This window comes from Symphalangus syndactylus, chromosome 11 (assembly GCF_028878055.3).
Source record: "Symphalangus syndactylus isolate Jambi chromosome 11, NHGRI_mSymSyn1-v2.1_pri, whole genome shotgun sequence".
Lineage (NCBI taxonomy): Eukaryota > Metazoa > Chordata > Mammalia > Primates > Hylobatidae > Symphalangus > Symphalangus syndactylus.
This window is the reverse complement of record NC_072433.2, coordinates 55,914,107-55,935,292: the sequence shown is the minus strand read 5'-3', so window position 1 is coordinate 55,935,292 and position 21,186 is coordinate 55,914,107. Positions and strand designations below refer to the sequence as shown.

General features: G+C 46.2%; 1 protein-coding gene across 4 annotated transcripts in view; it reads right to left on the bottom strand.

The window, feature by feature from the left end:
* The window catches only part of GSG1L (GSG1 like), a 271,064-nt gene that overhangs the window by 29,733 nt on the left and 220,145 nt on the right, over positions 1-21,186 (bottom strand). For all 4 annotated transcript variants that reach the window (XM_063612031.1, XM_055297734.2, XM_063612032.1 and 1 more), the window contains one exon: positions 7,840-8,007. In XM_063612031.1, the coding sequence (XP_063468101.1) occupies positions 7,840-8,007 (168 nt within the window). The remainder of the gene's footprint in view (positions 1-7,839; positions 8,008-21,186) is intronic.

The following is a 21,186-nucleotide window of genomic DNA, read 5'->3' as shown; positions in this document are numbered from 1 at the left end:
AGATAAATGCATCCCAGTGATAGACAGATAGCTGCTACCACCAGCCTCCAACCCCAGACACCGTGGGAGGAGAAGAGAGATCAGAGACCCAGGCACAACTCCCACCGAGGCACTCACTCTCAAATCACACCAAGTTGCTTAGATTTTCCTAAATGCGCTTCGTGTGTCGGCCCCTCCTGGCCTTTGCTCGTTCTGTTCCCTGTGCATGAAATAGCCTCCCTCACCCACTGCCGATCTGTCTGGTGAATGCTGCACGAGTATTGAAAAACTCAGCTCAGGGGTCTCTTCTGTGAAGCCTCTTCTATCCTCTACCTCCCACTGGGACTGGCCCCTCCTGCCTGAAGCCACTTCCGGGAGACTCGATTGTGCCACCCAGTGCACTTTGCTGTGGTGTGAGCAGGCGGCTGCGAACTCAAGTGTTTCAGCCTGTTGTTGCCATGCGGGAACATGGGCCCAGTGTGGCCAGATCTCTGCTTTGTCATGAAAAGCCAAAAACCTTGATTTTTGATTTCTTGTATTTTTTTTTTAGATTCAGGGGCACATGTGCAGATTCATTACATGGGTGCTTTGCATGATGCTGAGGTTGGGCTTCAGTTGATCCCATCACCCAAACCCTGAACATAGTACCCAATAGGTGGTTTTTCAACCCTTGCCTCCCTCCCTGCTCTTGCAGTCCCCAGTGTCTGTTGTTCCCGTCTTTATGTCCATGTGTACCCAACGATTAGCTCCCACTTATAAGTGAGAACATGCCATATTTCTTTTTCTGTTTCTGCAAAACCTTGATATTTTGACATGAAATCTCCTGATTCTTAAAACTCAGCCCAAATTTAAGAATTTTGAAACCACCATGCAAGCTAAACAAAATATATTTGCAGGCTAGATTCTCCAAGGACTACCATTTGCCACTTGCTACAGGCCCCATTTTCAGGCAGGGAGTGTATCTTATTTGCCCTGCACAGAGGGAGGTCTCTAACGGGGGTGGGGGGTGGGGTGAGGGGGGCGGGGGCAGGGAGAGGGGACCCCCAGCTTTGTTTCCAGAAACCTAATTGTATCATTTCATAAAGTCCTCACAACAAAGCCTCAAGGTAGGCATCAGCTCGTTTTCCAGCCAGGAAAACTGAAGCTCCAAGAGGTGAAGCAAGTTACCTGGGAACTCACAGCTAGTAAATTGTGAAGTTAATTCCAACCCTGGTCTTGTTTCTTCAGGCGTTCCACAAGGGCTGAATGCATGAAGTCAGCCAGGCACTCAAACAGTGTCTGCAACAGGAAGCCTGCATAACTTTCTACTATACTTAACAACAGAATTAATATTTTTTTTTTGGTTTGGTTTGGTTTTTCAAGACAGGTTCTTGTTCTGTCGCCCAGGTGGGAGAGCAGTGGCGCCATCATAGCTCGCTGCAGCCTTGACCCCCCAGACTCAAGTGATCCTCCCACCTCAGCCTCCCTGAGTAACTGGGACCACAGGCACATGCCACCACACCCAGCTAATCTTTTAATTTTTTTGTAGAGACAGGGTCTTGCTATGTTGCCCAGGCTAGTCTCGAGCTCTTGGACTTAAGTGATCTGTCTGCATCAGCCTCCCAAGTGCTAGGACTACAGGCGTGAGCCACCGAGCCTGGCCTAATATTGTTAATAATGAATACCGTAATTGATTGAGCCTCTGTGGTTCTAGGTGCTGGGACAGAGTGGAAACCAGGAAAAGCAGGCTCCCTGCTCTCGTGGAGTGTGCACCGAAATGGGCCAGACATAAACACGAAAATAAATAAACGAGTAATTTCAGAGAGTCCTAAGTGGTACAGAGAGAGGTGCAGGGGTCCCAGGAAGGAAGATCTGCCCTCCCAGAAAGCTCTGGGGGCTTCCGTCCCCCACACAGTGCCACGTTCCCAAGTGAGGCGGGTCTCGTTTGTTTGGCACAGCTGAATTCCCTCTGGGATCCAATCCAACAGGTCTCATTTTCTTCCACATATTGTTAAACCAGATCTGAGCATTAAGTATTCAAGAAAGCCCCAATCTGCAAATATTTACCTTTCATTCAGCAGCATCTGACCCTTCCCTCGGGAGGCCCGATTAAAACAAAGGAGGGGACGACAAGCAGGGTGACACTGGGAGGGTTTAATTCCAGATGTTTCTCAGGGATGGGGCAGGAATTGGGGGGTGCAGGCTCTCCAATCCAGCAAACCCAACACATGTGCATACTGGCCCTTCCACATGACCATGTGCACATGCATACACACACACACACACGCACACACACACACATAATATGCCTTTCTTCGACAGCGCTGAAAACCATTTCAAATCTGCCCAACTGCTCCTCAGCCATGCAATCTGCTCTTGCAGGACGTGGGTGGTGGGGGTGGGGATGAGAAAGGGACAGTTTAATTTCTTCCTGTCCATCAGCCCCCGCAGGGCACCACCTTGTCCCTGGTCTGCAGGAGGACAGCAGGAAAGACTTGGATGAAATGGGCTCCAGAAAAGCCCTCTCCCACAGATGGGAAAGGTGGGGGCGTGAGGGAGCCCATGAGCTCTGTCCCACAGAGTGCACCATCCCAGAAACCCACTCACCGTCTGTCTCTCACCTCACCTGCCCCTCCTACGATGAGCTCCTCAGCCATGGGACTCCCTTTACTCCCATTGTGTGCCCAGGTCCGAGCTCAATACCCAGCAGAGACAATTGATCAAGGCTGAGAGGCCACACAGCACAGGGAAGGACTATGTGGCCTGGGCTTAAATCCCAGCTCTGGCACTTACCAGCTGTGTGACCTGGGGCAAGTCGCCCTCCCTCTCTGTGCCTCAATTTGTCATCTGTAAAATGGGGGTGACAATAACACTTACACCTCAGAGAGGCATCGCAGGAATTAACTGAGTCACATCTAAGGTATTTAGAGGAGGGCCTTATACAGGGCCAGAGAGAATAACGTGATTATCAGCCATGCTTCAAAACACCCTCGCCATCTCCATCCTAAGCTGGTCATGACCAAGCTCATGCTTCACTCTGGGGTCTGGCGACAGCATTAGGAGCAGAAGGGACAGGAACTCACACACACAAAGCCCTCCATGTGCCAGGCACTGGGTGCAGCATGTCACATGGGTTTTCAAATTTGAGTCTCCCTGAGACACTAAGAGCTCTGGACTCTCCCATCCTGGGTCATAGGAAACAGGCTCAGAGGGGCTCAGTGCCTCACCCCAAATTACATAGTAGCAAAGAGATAGACTTGGAAAACTCACTCCAAACCCCTGCTCTTTCCACAGCACCCTCTGTCCCCCATGGAGGAGAAGGAAACCTGGGCACATGAGGCCATGGATTTCCCGCCCTTGAGTCCCTGGCTGTGGCTCCAAGGACGCTGGCCACTGCAAGATGTCAGCCCTGCATCTGAGCCATCCTGCTAAACCTATGCAGACATCTATGTGCTCCGAGCTCTTTGTTAGAGAAGGCACAAAAAAAAAAAAAAAAAAAAAAAAATAGAACAGCCTGGCTAAGCTGAAATGCTCTCCTCGGAGGGGAAGGGAAATAAAATTTGATGAACCTCTGCATAATGTTCAAGTTATGAATGTGTAAAGGGATATTCTGCACATATGCTGGGAAGAATTCATCCTGGGGCTGAGCTGTTAGGAGCCATCGGAACTGGGGCACCAGCAAACAGCAGCTTCTTCTTGATGGGGTATGGAGAGGTCCTGTCTTCTGCCTCAGCAAAATGAGGTGCGTTTCACCCACAGATGCCCAAGGAGGCGAATCTCCGTAGCAGGGGTGGCAACTGACCGCAGTGCTAATGGGGCAGCTTTGGACATCTGGCTGGTTATGTGTCTACTGCAAACACTTGCTGAGTGCCCACTCCGGGCCCTGTGCCATGCTGGGCATTGCCACCATCCACAGCCTTGGATGAGACGAGTCGCATGCCAGGTTAGCCGGATCTTCCTGGCCACTGCTGCCTGGCCCGGGACTGAACACCTGACCTACACCGAGCAATCACATCCTCTCTCCTGGGGCTTTGGCATGGAAGTGCTGGCGCGCTGAATCAGCGAGATGATGGTGGAGATGGAAATAAAAGAGCACGAGGGAGCCAGGGCTGAGGCCTCCAAAGACAAGAGTCTAGTCAATCACCAGAAAACCCTGAATGAGCTCCTAGTAGGTGCCTGGCCCAATTCTAGGCACCTGGTCCACAGTGGGAAACAAGATGGCATAGGTCTTCTATCCCAGAGCTCACAGTCTGCAAACTGGCAAACAAATAAAGAAAATCCTGGCAGGTTGTATCAGGTGCTATGAAAAAATAGAAATGGTGCCAGCCATAGTGGCTCATGCCTGTAATCCCAGCACTTTGGGAGGCTGAGGTCAGAGGATTGCTTGAGGCTAGGAGCTTGAGGCCATCTGGGGCAACCCATAGCAAGATCCCCATCTTTACTAAAAATGAAAAAATTAGCCAGTCGTGGTGGCACACGTTACTTGGGAGGCCAAGGTGGGAGGACCACTTAAGCCCAGGAGGTCGAGGCTGCAGTGAGCTGTGCTTGTGTCACTGTACTCAGTCTGGGTTACTGATATGGTTTAGCTGTGTCCACCCAAATCTCATCTTGAATTGGAGTTCCCATAATCCTCATCTGTCATGGGAGGGATCCAGTGGGAGGTAATTGAATCATAGGGACAGCTACCCCTATACTGTTTCATGATAGTGAGTTCTCATGAGATCTAATGGCTTTATAAGGGGCTTTTCCCCGCTTTGCTCAGCACTTCTCCTTGCTGCCGCCATGTGAAGAGGGACGTGTTTCCTTCCCCTTCTGCCATGCTTGTAAGTTTCCTGAGGCCTCCCCAGCCCTTCTAAACTGTGAGTCAATTAAATCTCTTTTCTTGATAAATTACCCAGTCTCAGTTGTGTCTTTATTAGCAGTATGAGAATGGACTAATACAGCAACAGAGTGAGACCCTGTCTCCAAAACATAAAAAATAGCAATGGGCTAGAGTATCTAGGATAAGGCTGTGGGGAGTGTGTGTTTAGACCCAGTGATTAGGAGAAGCCTCATGGAAGCATCCCGTGGCACAGTAAGTAGAAAGGTCCCAAGGTGGGAATGCACTTGGAGTGCCCGAGGGATGGAAAGGAGGCTGATGTGGCTGGGGAAAGACACAGTGGCAGGCTGAGAGAGGGGCCTGTTACAGTCAGGGTACCTGTGTGGGCCTCCCCATCCCATGCGCTGCCATGCTTCTCTTCTGACTGAAGCCCTCCCAAGTGCCCCACAGAGAGTCCAGCTCCTCAATGCTGCCCCACCCTGCAGCCTCCTGTCCCCTTCCTCCTCCTCGGCCTCTGCTGAGCTCTGAGGATGTGCAGTGATGCCTTCCCTGCCACTGAAAGGCGTTAATGCCCGTCTCCTTTAGCTCCCCCAGAAGTAGGCCCTGTGATAAGGATTTGGGTACAGGTAGTTTTCTTGAGGGGAGGCAGTCCCAGGAACTATGGGTAGGGAAAAGGGGAAGTGCGACAGGGAAGGCACGGAGCCAGTAGAGGATGTGATAAAGGCTTATCCCTGCTAAGGGCACCTGGAGTCAGGCACCTGTCCCATGGCAGAGTGTGCCCCAGGCCATTTTGCACCCAAGGGTGGGAAGTTGGGTCTTCATCCAACACCCACAAACTCCTGACAGCATCAGTCTCCTGGGCATTCCAGTAAGCCCCACGTGTTGGGCAAAGCAGATTCTGGGGTCAGAGAGGGTCCTCAAGGCTGAGAGTCACATGGACTTGTGAGAAGCCCCCAGCCTGCACATGAACTGTGAGTACTGAGCAGATCTGTCCAGGGCATAACAGCACCTGCATGGGCTCAAGCAGCTGCCTGAGTTAAATCCTGGGGCTGCCTCTTGAATCTGGGTGGCCTGATCCTGAGGCACTGCCAGCTCTGATTTTCTTCATTCTAGGAAAGAGCCACGCAGACCTGGGGCCCAACTCCCCCTCCATCACTGTGCAATCTTACATAAGTGTCTTATCTTCTCTGAGCCTCAGTTTTCCTCATCTGTAAAATGGGGCTAATAGTCCTAACTGCATAGTGAAGTCTTAAGGATGAAATGAAATTCCGGGGCACAGGGCCTGGCACATAACTTGTGCTCCATAAGTGGCAGTTATGATGGTTGACTCTGACCTAGGGCTGCTGTTCTATATCCCCTCTCTCAAGAGGAGAGACTGGGAGCATAGGGACCCCAGGCCAGATCGGCCATTCGTGGGTACCTCTAGGTACTGCTACTGATTGGGATAGGCCTGGGAGGCAGACAGAGCTCAGAGAGAGTAACAGCCTGTGATTCTGCAAGCCCTACCACAAACACAGGCACAGCAGCTCTAAGGATGTGGGCTGAGTTAAAGAGGGCAGCAGCCCCTGACAGCCCAGAAGAGACTGGAGCAGCTAGCAGGGTGTAGGTTGGCACTAGGTTGGACAGTGGTAGTGGTAGCTGGCCCATAAGAGCAGTTCTGGGTGGAGCCAGGAGAGCAGTACAGAGTGAGGTGGATACAGCAGCAACAATGAACTCATCCCTTGGAGGAAAGGCTTAGAAATTTCTGGTTTCAGGCTGCTAATGCTCTCTCTGATGGCTTCATCAGAAGAAGGTGTCTGGGAGGAGTTCTGCCTAAGGATATCTCCAGCTTCTAAACTCCTGAAATTCATCCAGCCAGCCTTCTGCCTGTCTGTCCTTCCACTCATACCTACTCATCTATACCTCTGCCTACTTACTTATCAATCCATTCATCCAACCATTCATCCATCTACCCATCCACCCACTCACCATTCCATCCATCCATCCATCCCTCCATCTACCCATCCACCACTCATCCATCCATCCATCCATCCACCCATCCATCCATCCATCCATCTACCTACCCATCCACCAACACACCTATCCACCCATCCATCCACCTACCCATCTGTCCACTTGTCCATCCATCCACCTACCTATCCACCAAATCATCCATCCATCCATCCATCCATCCATCCATCCATCCATCCATCCATCACCTATCCATCCACTCACTCACCTATTCATCCATCCATTCATCCATCCATCCATCCCTCCATCTACCCATCCACCACTCATCCATCCATCCATCCATCCATCCATCTACCTACCCATCCACCAACACACCTATCCATCCATCCATCCACCTAACCGTCTGTCCACTTCTCCATCCATCCACTTACCTATCCACCCTATCCACCCAATCATCCATCCATCCATCCATCCATCCATCCATCCATCCATCCATCACCTAATCCATCCACTCACTCACCTATTCATCCATCCATTCATCGAGCCATCCATCTAACTACCCATCCACCCACCTACCCATCCACCCACTCACCTGTCCAGCCATCTATCTATCCATCTACCCACCCACTGTTTATTGTCACCTCCTCTAATCCCAGCTGGACCCTGAAGACTTGGGTGATTACATGTAGTTCCCGACATTGAGAAGCCATCCTCCTCCTGCAGCCATCACCAGTCCCACAGCTGGGTCCTCTTTTCACTCAATGCCATGACACAGCCCAAGAAGGAAACCTTGGTTCAGCTTCTTTATCTCTTTATCATGGTTCCAAGAAGCATAGGACCTAATGGTAAATGCTCAAACTTGGTTCCCTTCTGGGTTTCTAGTGCTTTGATCACATAAGCCCAAGGCAACCTCATGACCCACAAAACATTAAAATATCCCAGAAATTCTGACATAGTGGCGTCCGAACTCTGCCTTCTTCTGCCTCCCCCCTCCATAACCCCTCTGTCATACCTTTCATTCCAGTTTTTGACTGGGTCCCGGTGGCCACTGAGGCCAGGCCGTGGGCTTTAGAGTCCCCGTGGTGGCCAGAGGTAACCCCCTGTGCACTGACCTCTCCCGGAAGTACTTGATGGCCTCAGGGTCTATGAAGGTCGGCTCTTCCCGGTAGCCCTGCTCAAAGACCTTGCGCTTGTGCCGGAACTCAATGACCGTCTTGGTGTAGGAGTTGAGCGTGGTGACAGAGGCTGCCATGCAGCAGGTAAAGGAGCCCCACGCCAGGCTGCCAAGAGATCAGGAGAGAGATGTCATCATGAGGGTGGGCAAGGGACAGGAAAAATCCCACACCCACCAAACATTCATTCATCCCTGCAGGGCTGCCTTTTCCTCTGGTACATAAGTAGGTACTGCCATAGAGAAGGATAAGACTTGGTCCCTGCCCCACTCACAGTCTGGGAGACAGAGAATTATCTGCACATTGTGATGCATATGTAACAGAGTTCATTATGGGGGGACAAGAAGAGAGTGAATCATTCTGTCCAAGGGGGTTGGCACCAAGGAAAGTTACCCAAAATACAGCGACACTTATGCTCAGTCTGGTAAGAAGAGTGAGAGTTGGCCAGGGGAAAGGACATTCCAGGAGAAGGAATAGTGTGTACAAAGGCATAGAGGCATCAGACAGCAGGGAATGTTCTACAGACTGTGGGAGGTTTGGGGAGCAGAAGTGAGGATGCATGAGAAGAGTAGCTGGAGTTGGTGATGGAGAAGGAGATGGGGGCAGACACCCTAAAAGCTCATTTTTTATGAAAGTTAAGTTACCTTTGTTCATGTATGACCCTGGGAAAGATGCCAACCCTTTCAGTTTCACATTCCTCATGACTTTTTTTTTAAAGACAGGGATTCGCTCTGTTGCCCAGGCTGAAGTGCAATTGTGCGATCATAGCTTACTGCAGCCTCAACTTCCTGAGCTCAAGTGATCCTCCTGCCTCAGCCTCCCAGAGTACTGGGATTATAGGTATGTGCCACTGCTCCCAGCACCTCCTCACATTCGTTGTAATGGACAACAGCACTACCTCATAGGGTTGTTACAAGGATTAAAGGAGACGATCCACTGAAACCATCTTAGAATAGTGTCCGGCATATAGTAGGCACTCAAGAAAGTCTTGCTGTCATTATTATCATTAATATTAACATCCTCACTACCCACTTCCATATGACTTGGTTTGTAAACTCTCCCCCTGAGATATGAGGTTATAATGAATGACCTGCTTGGCTCTGTCCTCCACAAATTTCTCTACAGCTGGGACTCTTGGCAGCCCTCACTTGATGTACATGCTGAGCCCAGCCCAAACCTGGATAATTTGTCCTATCCACACTTGGACAGGTAGGAAGGGTGGGGTATAGTGAGGAGACTCAGCTGACCCAGTTCCAGATCTAGAAATGGCCTGCCTGTTTCCTCTGATCAAGACTATGCATTCAACATTTAGTACCAGGAGTGGGGTACCTGCCTGGCCTCAGTTACCTCTGGCCTGGTTCCTGGATCCCTGTTCTTCAGTCTCTGCCTTGGTAACTGGTTTCCTCCAAATCAAGGACTCAGTTTTGCTGTTCCAACCCTGCATTGCCTGGGAGCTCCAGGCCTCCCCTGCTGCCAGCCCACCCAGCTGGTTTCTGAACATCTGCATTCCCCATGGTCAATGAAGCCCACTGCCTGCACCCACTGCTTTTCCCTTTGACAGCCCCTGAGCACCCCAGAAGGAAAGCAAGGAAAAAAATCTGAGGACTCAGCCTTTCTCAAAGGGATCCTCAAAAGGACCGTTTATTTCCCTTAACACCAAACCCATTGATAGAGTTCCCGTTTCTTTCATGATAAGGAGCTGATGTAGATCTTCCAGAAGCCCTGAGTGTCTGTAATAGACAGTTTTAGGATATCAGCCCCGCCCCTCTAAGAGCTTCCCTGTCCATCAAAGTGTTCAGCATGTGACTCACCACCCCCCACCATTCATAGATGACTGGACAAGGGCTGACCATCTGGCCAAAGCTGGTCCAATCAGATACTCTCTCCTGAGCAACAAAGCTGAAGATTCTACTTCAACCTGGGATGTCTCTTTATACTAGCATGATGGAAACTCAGAACCCGAGGGTAGAGAATAAACAAGTAGGCTTTTTCTGGATTCCATGAGTATGGAGTATGTTGGTTTTGCCTGCTCAGTAGCCATTCTTCCTTTTGGTAACCACACTCCAATTCTGTTAAGGGATCACTCCTTCCTTCTTCTCAGGCCATTTGGTTTGTGTGGGGCTGGCCCCAACCCCCAACATCCATGTGAGCACATGACCTCGGCTTGGCTAATGAAAATGCTGCTTTTCTCTGGCAATAGTAATTGGTTGGGGGGTGGGCACGTGACCCAAGTCAGGTTCATGAGACTCAACCCCTGGACTTGGCTGAAGCTACTGGGAAACAAAGCTCATCTTTCTTCTGTGGTGCTAAGCTGGTGGGATTTGAGCCAGGAGTTGCTGAGGACCCTCTTGCCACCACCCAGCCTGAGAATGAAATTGACCCAAAAGAAAGCAGAGCCATGAAAAGGGGCTGGATCCCTGAGCTGAAGCCATTATCCCTGAACTTTTCAATCATGGAAGTCTCAATTTCTTTCATTTTTTTTTCCTTGACTTTTTTTTCTACCCTGAAGCCAGTTTGAATTGAGTTTTGGTCATTGGGAACCAAAGTTATTATACATTTAGTTGCTATAAATTCTCTTCTTTTGCATGAGTTAGTTTCGACATGAATTTCTAGTCTTTATAGCCAAGGATCTTAAGGGTGACCAAGTCTGACTCAACCCTGATGGCCCAGTCAGGGGACAGAGCAGGGGATTCTCAAACTCAAGTCCTGAGCAAAGAAAAATACCTTGCAGGAGTGGTGGAGTCCAATGTCTGAGTGTGTGGAGGGAGCTTCCCTGGGGAGACAGGGGGTTTGCTAGAGCCCAGGGGCCCCAGAAACAGATGCTATGGGGTGGAGCAGAGACAGACAGGCAATGGCTGGACAGGCACAAAGTTAGACTGTGCTAGAAGAAAAGCCTACATCCCCGCCTTTCCATGTACTTTACATGCAAGATCTTTTTTCAAATAACATGTCACCCTGAGCTTGATTCCTCAGGCTCTCCACATCCCAGCCCTATGGTCTCTTTTCCACTCCTCAAAAAACTCAAAGCTCATTCTCAACCCTACCTCCCCCATTTCCTTCCCTCCCTGTGGAATCCCTGGACTTGCTACTTTCCAAGCTTTACCCAGGCTCTTTGCCCAGCTGGTCCCTTCTCACCTGTGAATGTCACCCCTTCCTCAGTGGGCATTTTCTGTCTACCATCTCTAAGAAGCCCCCTCTCCGTCATTCTGTATCAGATGCCCCTGTTTAGTTTCATCTCAGCCCTCATCACACCCTGTAATTCTTTTTATCTTTATTCCTCTCATTTATTTACTCTTGTTTTTCAATTAAATTTTTCCTTTTGAGATAATTACAGATTCACAAACAGCTGTAAGAAATGATATAGAGAAAGAACCCATGTACCCTTTAGCCAGTTTCCCCCAATGGTAAACTCTTGCAAAACTAGTGTAATATGATATTACAATATTACAATATCACAAGCAGGATATTGACATTGATACAGTCAAACTACAGACCAAGGATCTCTTCTGTGCCATTTATAGCTACAGCCACTTCCCTCCTGACCTCCCACAAATCCTGAAAGCCACCTGTTCTTCATTTCAATAATTTTACCTCTTCAAGTATTTTACATAAATAAAATCATACAGGAGTATGTATGGGATTGGCTTTTTTTCACCCAACATAATTATCTGGAGCATCATCCAAGTTGTTATGTGCATCAATTTGTTCCTTTATATTGCTAAATACAGTATTCCTGCCAGCAATGTATGAGTTTCTCCACATCCTCACCAGAATTTGGTGGTGTCACTATTTTTTATTTTAGCTATTCTGATAAATGCGTAATAATATCTCATTGTGGCTTTAATTTGCACTTCCATAACAGCTAATGAGGTTGAACAACTTTTCATTTGTTTATTTGCTACCTGTGTATCCTCTTTGGCAAAATGTCTATTGGTGTTTTTTGCCCACTTTCTAATTGGATTGTTTTGTTGTTGTTTACTATTGGGGTTTTAGAGGTCTTTATATATCCTAGAGATTAGTTCTTTGTCAGAAATGTGGTTTACAAATATATTCTCTCAGTATATAGCTTTCTCTTCAACCTCTTAATAGGGTCTCTTGTGGACCAAATGTATTTAGTTTTGATGAATTACAATTAATCCATTTTTCCTTTTATGTGTTTGATATCAAATATAAGAACTTTTTGCCTAGCCCTAGATTCCAAAGATTTTCTCTTATTTTTCTAAAAGTTTTACAGTTTTACATTTTATACTTAAATCGATGATCCATTTTAAATTAATTTTTGCAAGTGGTATGCAGTTTAAAGTAAGGCTGATTGTTTATTTTTGCCAGTCAATGTCCAATAGCTCCAGCACCATTTGTTGAAAAGGCCATTCCCTGCCTGCCCCACCCCCGCCACTACCACACACCCACACACAGTGAACTGAGTTGTACCTTTGTCAAAAATTAGTTGGGCATAACTGTATTGGTCTATTTCTGAGTTCTCTATTTTTTTTTTCATTGATCTATGTGCCTATCCTTCCACTAATATCACACAGTCTGGATTATTGTAGCTATACAATAAATTTTGAAATTGAGTACTCTAATTCATCCTGCCTTATTCTTCTTTTTCAAAATTGTTTTAGAAATTCTAATTCCTTTGCCTTTCCATATAAATTTTAGAATACTTTTCTCTATATCTATAAGAAATTTGATGTCTTCGCTATATATTGAGTGTTCTGATCCATTAACATAGTATATCTACCCATTTATTTAGATCTTCCTTGATTTCTTTCATTGGTATTTTTCTGTGGTTTACAGTTTTCAGTGTACAAATCCTGTAAGTGTTTTGTTAGATTTATGTCTATTTCACTTTTTTAGTATAAATTATATATATTTTTAATTTTTTTGTCTGAATGTTCATTGCTAGTTTATAAAAATACAATTGATTTTGTATTTTTATCTTCTATCCTAAGACAACACTAAACTTATTTATTAGGTCTAGGCATTTTTTTTGGTAGATTCCTTGAATTTGTCTACACAGATAATCATAACATCCACAAATAGTTATATTTTATTTATATTACAATCTGTATACCTTTTATTTTCTTTTCATGTCTTATGTCTTGCACGTCTTTTATGTCTTATTTCTGGTTAGAACTTCCAGCACTATGTTGAATAATAATGGTGTTCTCAATCTTAGAGAGAAAACAGTCTTTCAACATTAAGTATAATGTTAGCTGTAGATGTTTTGTAGATGGTCTTTATCAAGTTGAGGAAGTTCCCCTTTATTCTGAATTTTCTGAGAGTTTTTTAAAAAGTATGAATCAATGTTGAATTGTGTCAAATGCTTTTTCTGTATCAATTAATATGGTCATGTGATTTTTTTTCTTCTTTAGGCTGTTAATATGGTGAATGACACTGACTGATTTTTCAAATATTGAAGCAGTCATAATCCCTAGAATAAGTCCCACTTATCATGATGTATAATTATTTTTATATATTGCTGACTTCTATGTGCTATTGTTTTCCTAAGGATTTTTGCATCTATATTCATGGGGTCTATTAGTCTGCGGTTCTTTGCACTATCTTTGGTTTTAGTAACAGGGTAATGTTGGCTTCATAAAGTGAATTGCAAAGCTTTCTCTTCTATTTTCTGAAAAAAAAAAGTGCTAATTCTTATTTAAATATTTGGTGGAATGTTCCAGTAAAACCATCTGGACCTGGAGATTTCTGTTTTGAAAGTTTTTATTTATAAACTAAATTTCCTTAGTAGTTATAGGGATATTCAAATTACTTATTTCACATTTGGTAAATTGTGGCAGTTTGTGCTGTTAGAAAAACTGATCTATTTCATCCAGGCTGTCAAAGTTATGTGTGTAGAGTTGTTTGTAGTATGATCTTACTATATTTTTGATGTCCTCAAAGTCTGCAGCAACATCTTCTGTTTCATTCCTGAATTGGCATTTTGTGTCTCTCCTCTGCCAGCTCTCTCTGTCACTCTTGCGAGAGGTTCGTCAATTTTATCTTGTCAAAGAACCAGCTTTTTTGTTTCATTGATTCTATTATTTTTTGTTTTCAATTGTATTGATTTTTGCTCATCTTTCTTCTGCTGGCTTTGGGCTTATTTTGCCCTTCTTTTTCTAGGTTCTTGGGATGAGAGCTGATTTGATTTGAAACATTTCTCAATTAGATCCTATTGGTTGATGATGTTGAGTTCTTTTATATCCTTGGTGATTTTCCATTTGGTTGTTCTATTAATTGTTGAGAAAGCCATATTGAAATCTCTAATTATAGTTGTGAATTTTCCTATTTCTCCCTTCAGCTACATCAATTTTTCCTTTACAGATTTTCGTCTCTGTTGTTTGGTGGATACATATTTAGGATTGCAATGTCTCCTTAGTGGATTGACTCTTTTATCATTATTTAATGTCTATTTCTGGTCATTTTATTTGCCTGAGTCTACTTTATCTAATATTAATATGGCTAATCCTGCTTTCTTTTGATTAATGCTTACATGATAGATGATTTTCATCCTTTTACTTCCAGCCTATATATCTCCTCATACTTGAAGTGAGTTTCTTGTAGACAGCACATAGTTTTGGGTCATATGTTTTAAATCCACTTAGCCAATTTCTGACTTTTAATTAGTGTATTTAAACCATTTACATTTAAAGTGATTATTAATATATTATGGCTTAAGCCTGCCCACTAATTTTGTTCTTTCCTGCTTGTTCCTCTGTTTTTTGTTTCTCTTTTTTTTTTCTTGTGTTCCCTTGGATTTCTCAAACAGTTCTTAGAATTCCATTTTGATTTATCCATAGTTATTTTGAGTGCATCTCTGTATATAGCTTTTTTAGTGGTTGCTCTGGGTCTTACATTATATATACATAACTAATCACAGTCTACTGGTGTCAACATTTGAGTAAAACATAGAAATCTTGGCTCCTTTTGTCACCCTTTACTTTCCTTCATTTATAATTGTCTTAAATATTTCCACTGTATACATTTAGAATCACATCAGACTATATTATGATTTCTGCTTCAACCATCAAATATAATTTAGAAAACTCAAAAGGAGAAGTAAAGTTTTTCTGTCCATTTTTTCATTCATTCTTTCTTATATTCAAAACTTCCCTTTTTAAAATTTCCATTTTGTTTAGAGAACTCCCTTTAGCCTTTCTTTTAGGGTAGGTCTGCTGGCAACAAATTTTCTTAGTTTTTCTTCATCTGAGGATGTCATGATTTCCCCTTCATTTCTAAAGTATATTTTTGCTGCGTATAGAATTTTAAGTTGATAGTTCTTTTCTTTCAGCATTTTCATTTTCTTTTTCTTTCAAAATGTTGTGCCACTTCCTTCTAGCCTTCATGGTTTCTGATGCAAAATCCACTGTTGCTTGAATTTTTTTCCCTGTAGTTAGGGAGGATGTTATTTTCTCACTGTTTTCATTTTTGTTTTTTTTTTTAACTTTAGTTTTTTTTCAAGTTTGACTGTGATGTGTCTTGGTATGGATTTCTTTGAATTTATACTACTTTAGAGATTCATTCAGCTTTTGATTCTGTAGGTTTATGTCTTTTACAGGATTTGGGAAGTTTTCAGCCGTTATTTCTTTCAGTACTTGATCCAGTCCCAACCTCTTTCTCCTTTTCTTCTGGGACTCCAATGTTATATTTTTGGTAGTAGTTCTAGAGGTCCTTAAGGCTCTGTACATTTTTTTAAGTTTATTTTCTCTCTGTTGTTCAAATTAAATAATTTCTATTGTCCTATCTTCAAGTTCATTGATTCTTTCCTTTGTCCCTTCCATTCTGCTGTTGAGCCCAACCATTGAGCTTTCTATTTTGGTTATTGAATTTTGTAGTTTTAAAATTGCCATTTGGTCCTTCTTTCTATCTTCTACTTCTTTCCTGAGACTTTCTATTTTTCCAAGGGTGTTTGCAACTGCTTGTTTAAGCGTTTTTATGATGATTTCTAACATTTCTGTCATTTCAGCATGGATCTATTGATTGTCTTTTTTCATTCAAGTTGAGATCTTGCTGGTTCTTGGCATGGTACATGATTTTAATTGCAACCTTGACATTTGGAGTATGTTTTGAGACTCTGGATCTTGTTTAAACTGTCTGCTCTAGTTGGCTTCCTTTCACATCATTCTGGCAAGGTGGCTTTGGCGAGGTGGAGGCTCTGCCCACTTACTTCCAGGAATGGGTAGAAGTCTAGGTTTCCCACCGGGCAAGTGTATTAGTCTGTGTAATTTATAAAGGAAAGAGGTTAAAGTGACTCAGTTCAGCATGGCTGAGGAGGCCTCGGGAAACTTATAATCACGGCAGAAGGTGAAGAGGAAGCAGGCACTTTCTTCACAAGGCCACACAGGAAGGAGGAGTGCCGAGTAAAGGTGGAAGAGCCCCTTATAAAACCAGCAGATGTCATGAGAACTCACTGTCACAACAACAGCATGGGGAAACCACTTCCATGATCCAATTACCTCCACCTGGTCTCTCCCTTGACACGTGGGGATTATGGGGATTACAATTCAAGGTGGGATTTGAGTGGGGACACAAAGCCTAACCATATCAGCCACCATTGACATTCAAGATGGAGATGGTTCCTGGTTCTTACCAGGTGAGGGTGGGGGTGGGAGTTCTGACTCTGCATTAGGCCTCTGCTGATACCTGGCTGGGAGGGGCCGGGGGCCTCATCCCTGCTCCCCACATATCACTGACACCATGGGGAGGGAGATGTTCTTATTACTACAAGGCAGTGGCAAAAATCCTGATTCTCCACTAGTTCTTATCTGACATAATCCCTGCAGGGAAAAGAGGGGCACCTTGTTACTGCCCAGCAGAGATGAAAGTTCACCTGGTGATTGTCACCAAAATCTAAGCACCCCATTCCCTTGCTGGCATGGGTGTGGGTGAGCCACAGATTTTTCTTTTCTGTAATGTGTGACTGGAGTAGTGAAGTTATTGCTAAATGTTTTCTGTCTCAGTGGGCTGACCCTTTCTTGGTCCTTTGGCTAGAGAAAGCGGACTTTAGTTGGGGCCTTTTTTTTTTTTCTGTCCTTTAGGCATTTCTGAATTACTGACTTCTTCAGCTCCAAATCTGGGATATACAACACAAAAAGAACGCAGCAGTGTGTTGTTTCTTGGTCCCTAACCAGCCTACTGTCTTCTTCCTGCCTTTCAGAGTCTTCTGATGTCTGTTTTATCTTTAGGTCCAAGGATTTTAGTTGTATTGAAGAAGCATGTCTACTCTGTCTTCTCAGAAGTGGAATCCTTAGTGTTTGTTTTTTAAGATTATCTTCTCTTCTATCTCAGAATGCCAGCTTCATGAAAATGGGAGCCTTGTTCACTTCACTACTATCCCTTAGCACCTAGAATGGTGCCTGGCACATAGTAGGTGCTCAGTAAATACTTGTGGAATGAATGGATAAACACAGATAAAATAAAAACAGACAGAAAAGGACAGATATGAAAACACAGCTCTGGTTTTAGCGTGGGTGAGAGGCTATATCCATGAGCCTTCATCTCCCTGTTCCTCTCACCCCTCAGGGCCCCAACGTGCCCACAAAATACACAGTTTGAAAACTTTGGGGCCAGAACACCTGCTGGTTTTAGCAGCTTGCACTTCTGAACTGGCACAGGGAGCTGCGTGGGTGATTGGCCTGGTTTCTGAAGCCAAGAGCAGATTGGACACCGTAGGGAGAAAAGGGGAGGGTGGTGACAGGGGTTGTCAATTCTTCGTCCCCTGGGAGCAGCAGGGGCAGAGGGACACAGAGGGAGCAGATTTAGAGGCACATGGACACTACCTTGCAACCTAATCCAGGCCCTGCCCAGTGGGGAGGTTGTAACAGATCACTAAGGAAGGCTGCTGTGGCTGCCTGCAGACCAGAGGGGTACAGATTCACCATGTGGGGCAGGGCTGGGTGCAGATGCATAATCCAGGCCACCCTCAGGGCCTAAGAGCTGATGGGACTGGGAGCTGGATAGTGGCAGGCTCTGAGGGCCCAGCTCGTCCCTCCATGGCCCACAGGGCACCCTTGGGGAGCCACATCCCTTTCCCCAACCCCGGTCTTAGAATAAAGGAGGCCACAGCCACCTGCCTCAGGCTGATGAGTAAGGGCAAACTTCTTGCTGATCACACAGCCTCTCAGCAGAGACATCAGCACATACACCCTCTCCAGTTGTCTTTGGGGCCCAGGCTCTGGTAGGGTCACAGCGGCAGACTCAACCCTTTAAGAGATCAGCCTGCTGGAATACCAGCTCACCCCTGCATAGAGCGAAGGGGCCGCCTGGGGTCCCCAGAGAGGAAAGAGGCTGGTCTGCTGTTTCCACATAGTCATGGAGACTAGAAAGGGAGAGACTAGAAAGGGAGGCCTGTATTCCACAGGGACAGGGCCCCAAAAGCAGAAAGGGTCCACTAGGACAGGAGTGAGAACCTTCCCTAGATCTGACCCAACTTGCTACTCTCTTGCTGTGTGACATGGGCCAAATTGCATAACTTCTCTGGGCCCTCCAGCTCTTATAATCTTCCACACCATGATGTCCCACTACCCTCAGTCTGCAGAGTGAATGCTTGAGTTAATATTTCACTGTGTGTGCAGGAGTAGGAGGAGACCTTTTTTCATTTCTCTCCAGATTGATAAAAGGCAAAACAGAAGCAGAAAGTGCAGGGCTAGCTTTCCACACTCCTGCCTTCACCAGGAAAGCTCACATTCCAAGCAGGGGCCACAGACTCAAATTCCTGCAAGGTCAGGCAGATGATGACTAAGTGTGGAAGCGTGGGTAAATGTAAGGCAATAGGGCTCGGTGGGGACTGGGGTGAGCTGGAGACCAGATGCCTATCTAAAGTTCCAGTCATTCTCAGCCTTATCTCCAGGCTGCCTGGTGGCAATGCTGGTTGGGCAGGAACAGATCTTCCAATGATCATGAATCAGAAACCTGGACTTTTATGTAGAAGTTTTACCATTTTAGATGTTAGAAATAAATCCAAACTTTTATAAGACACAATGGCAGGCCTAAGAAAACATCTGCAGGCTGGGTTCAGCCCTGGCTGCATGCAGTTCACAGCATCCAAGGCTAATTGTGTGGCTTTCAACTTGTTTCCTGGTCCCTGAAGGGGGATGGCAGTCCCTCTCCTGGGGATCAGTGACAGGACCAGGCAACTCAGGGCTTGTAAAGTGCCTCCCACTGTGCACAGCACAAAGTAGGTGTCGTAACCTTAATCTTTTTTTTTTTTTTTTCTTTTTTGAGACAAAGCCTCCAGCCCAGACTGGAGTGCAGTGGCACGAACACAGTTCACTGCAGCCTCAACCTCCTGGGCTTGAGTGTCCCTCTCACTTTACCCTCCTGAGTGGCTGGGACTACAGGTGTGCACCACCACAGCCAGCTAATTATTTTTATTTTTTATTGTTTTAGAGATAGGGTCTGGCTATGTTGCCCAGGCTTGTCTTGAATTCCTGGCTTCTGGCGATTCTCCCACCTTGGCCTCCCAAGGTGCTGGGATTACAGGTGAGCCACTTTGCTCGGCCCCAACCTTAATCTGATCCACTTGGTCCCTACCGCCTTAAGTCAAGCAGCTGCTTGGGCGCCCATCAGGGTCCTGATCTGACGTTGTCACAGGTAGAGAGAGTTGAGACATGGCGCCAAAAGGAGGAGTGGGCAGGAGGGCTCGCGCTCACCGAGCACACTCTGTGCTGAGTGCTCCACATGCATTGATTCACTAGCTCCTCGTGTTGGTTACTGTCTCCAAAGCTGGCCTCCAGGGAGCCACACCTCCCGCGGTTCACGCCTCCCCTTGAAGCTGGCCCTGTCACTTGCTCTTAACCAATAGAATGCAGCAGGAGTGAAACTGCTTGACTTCTGAGGTTGGTTCATGCAGATCCTGTGGCTTCCACCTGGGTCTCCTGGAACACTCACTCTTGAGATAGTCTCCCCAAGGACCCAGCCTCCAGGCTGCATGAAGCCCCTCCAGCCGCCAGCCACCGCCAGCCTGCACCAGCTGCCAGTGTCGTGAGGTGCCACCTTGGAGGTCCACCCCAGCCATGCCTCAGATGACCTCAGCTTCAGCTGACATCCAGCTAAAGCTTCAGGGAAGACCCCAGCAAGCACCGCCCAGCTGAGCCAGGTCCACCACCAAACGTAAGAACAAATAATGACATATTTTTACGAGTTACTATTATTACTACATAATAACACATTTTTACTAGATTTGGGGGTGATGTTTACACCTCAATAGAGAAATGGAACACAGTTCAAGAGACCCCCATGAGGCGGAAATTCGGGCTGTCCCATTTTCCAGCTGAGGACACAGAGGTGCAGAGGAGGTAAGTGACTTGGCCAAGGTCCCTGGCTCGTGAGGGGCAGGGGCACGATCTGAACCCGAACTGTCTGATTCCAGGAGCCACACCCTTGACCGCCCCTCCACGCTGCCACGGTGGCCCAGCAATGTACATCGGGGTGAGATTTGAACCCCAGGCTGTCAGACTCTTAACCATGGAGACCTTCTACTTCTTGCAAAGGTGTCCCTCTAAGAAGCTGGCACTCAACAGGCTTTGAGCGCCTCAAAACCCCTCCAGGTTCCAGAGCCCCTGCAGCTTGTTCTTCCCTGCTGGGCAGGAAGACAGAGGCCGGTGCCATCTCTTCTCAGAGCTGTTCTACTCTCCAGTACCGGGGGAGGGAGCAGGGGAGGCTCTCGGGCCAGAATTTTGACAAATGGCCTCACACATATTAAACAAGAGAGATGACATGGTGCAGCCCTGGCGAGGTCCCAAATGTGAGGGATGAAAAATGGGGCTGATCCATCTTGCAGGTCTCAGTGACAGGGTGAAATGGATCAGCACTAATAGGGGCTGCACATTGGGCCCCGACCTTTAATAAGTCCAGTGGGAATTCGGTGCCCCTTGGGAGGCCAGCCCCGAAGGAGGGAGCAGAGGAGCAGGGCAGAAGGCCCTGGCTTCCAGGGAAAGAACGTTCCCCCGGCTGACACCAGCAGGCTTGACTTGAGACACTGAGCACCAGAGGAGAGAGCCAGGGCCTTCTGGAAAGGGGGACTGATGGGGAGGAACCAGTTCCCGCCAGGGCAAGCGATTCAACCTTTCTGATTCTCAGCATCTGCATATGCAACACGAGGTTACTACATGTGTTAAACTTCATATCAGTAGCATGATATTGCTCATGTTAAATTTCATATCAGTAGCATGATATCGAATGTGTTAAATTTCACATCAGTAGCTTGATATTGCACGTGTTAAATTTCACACCAGTAGCATGATATTGCATGTGTTAAATTTCATATCAGTAGCATGATATTGAACG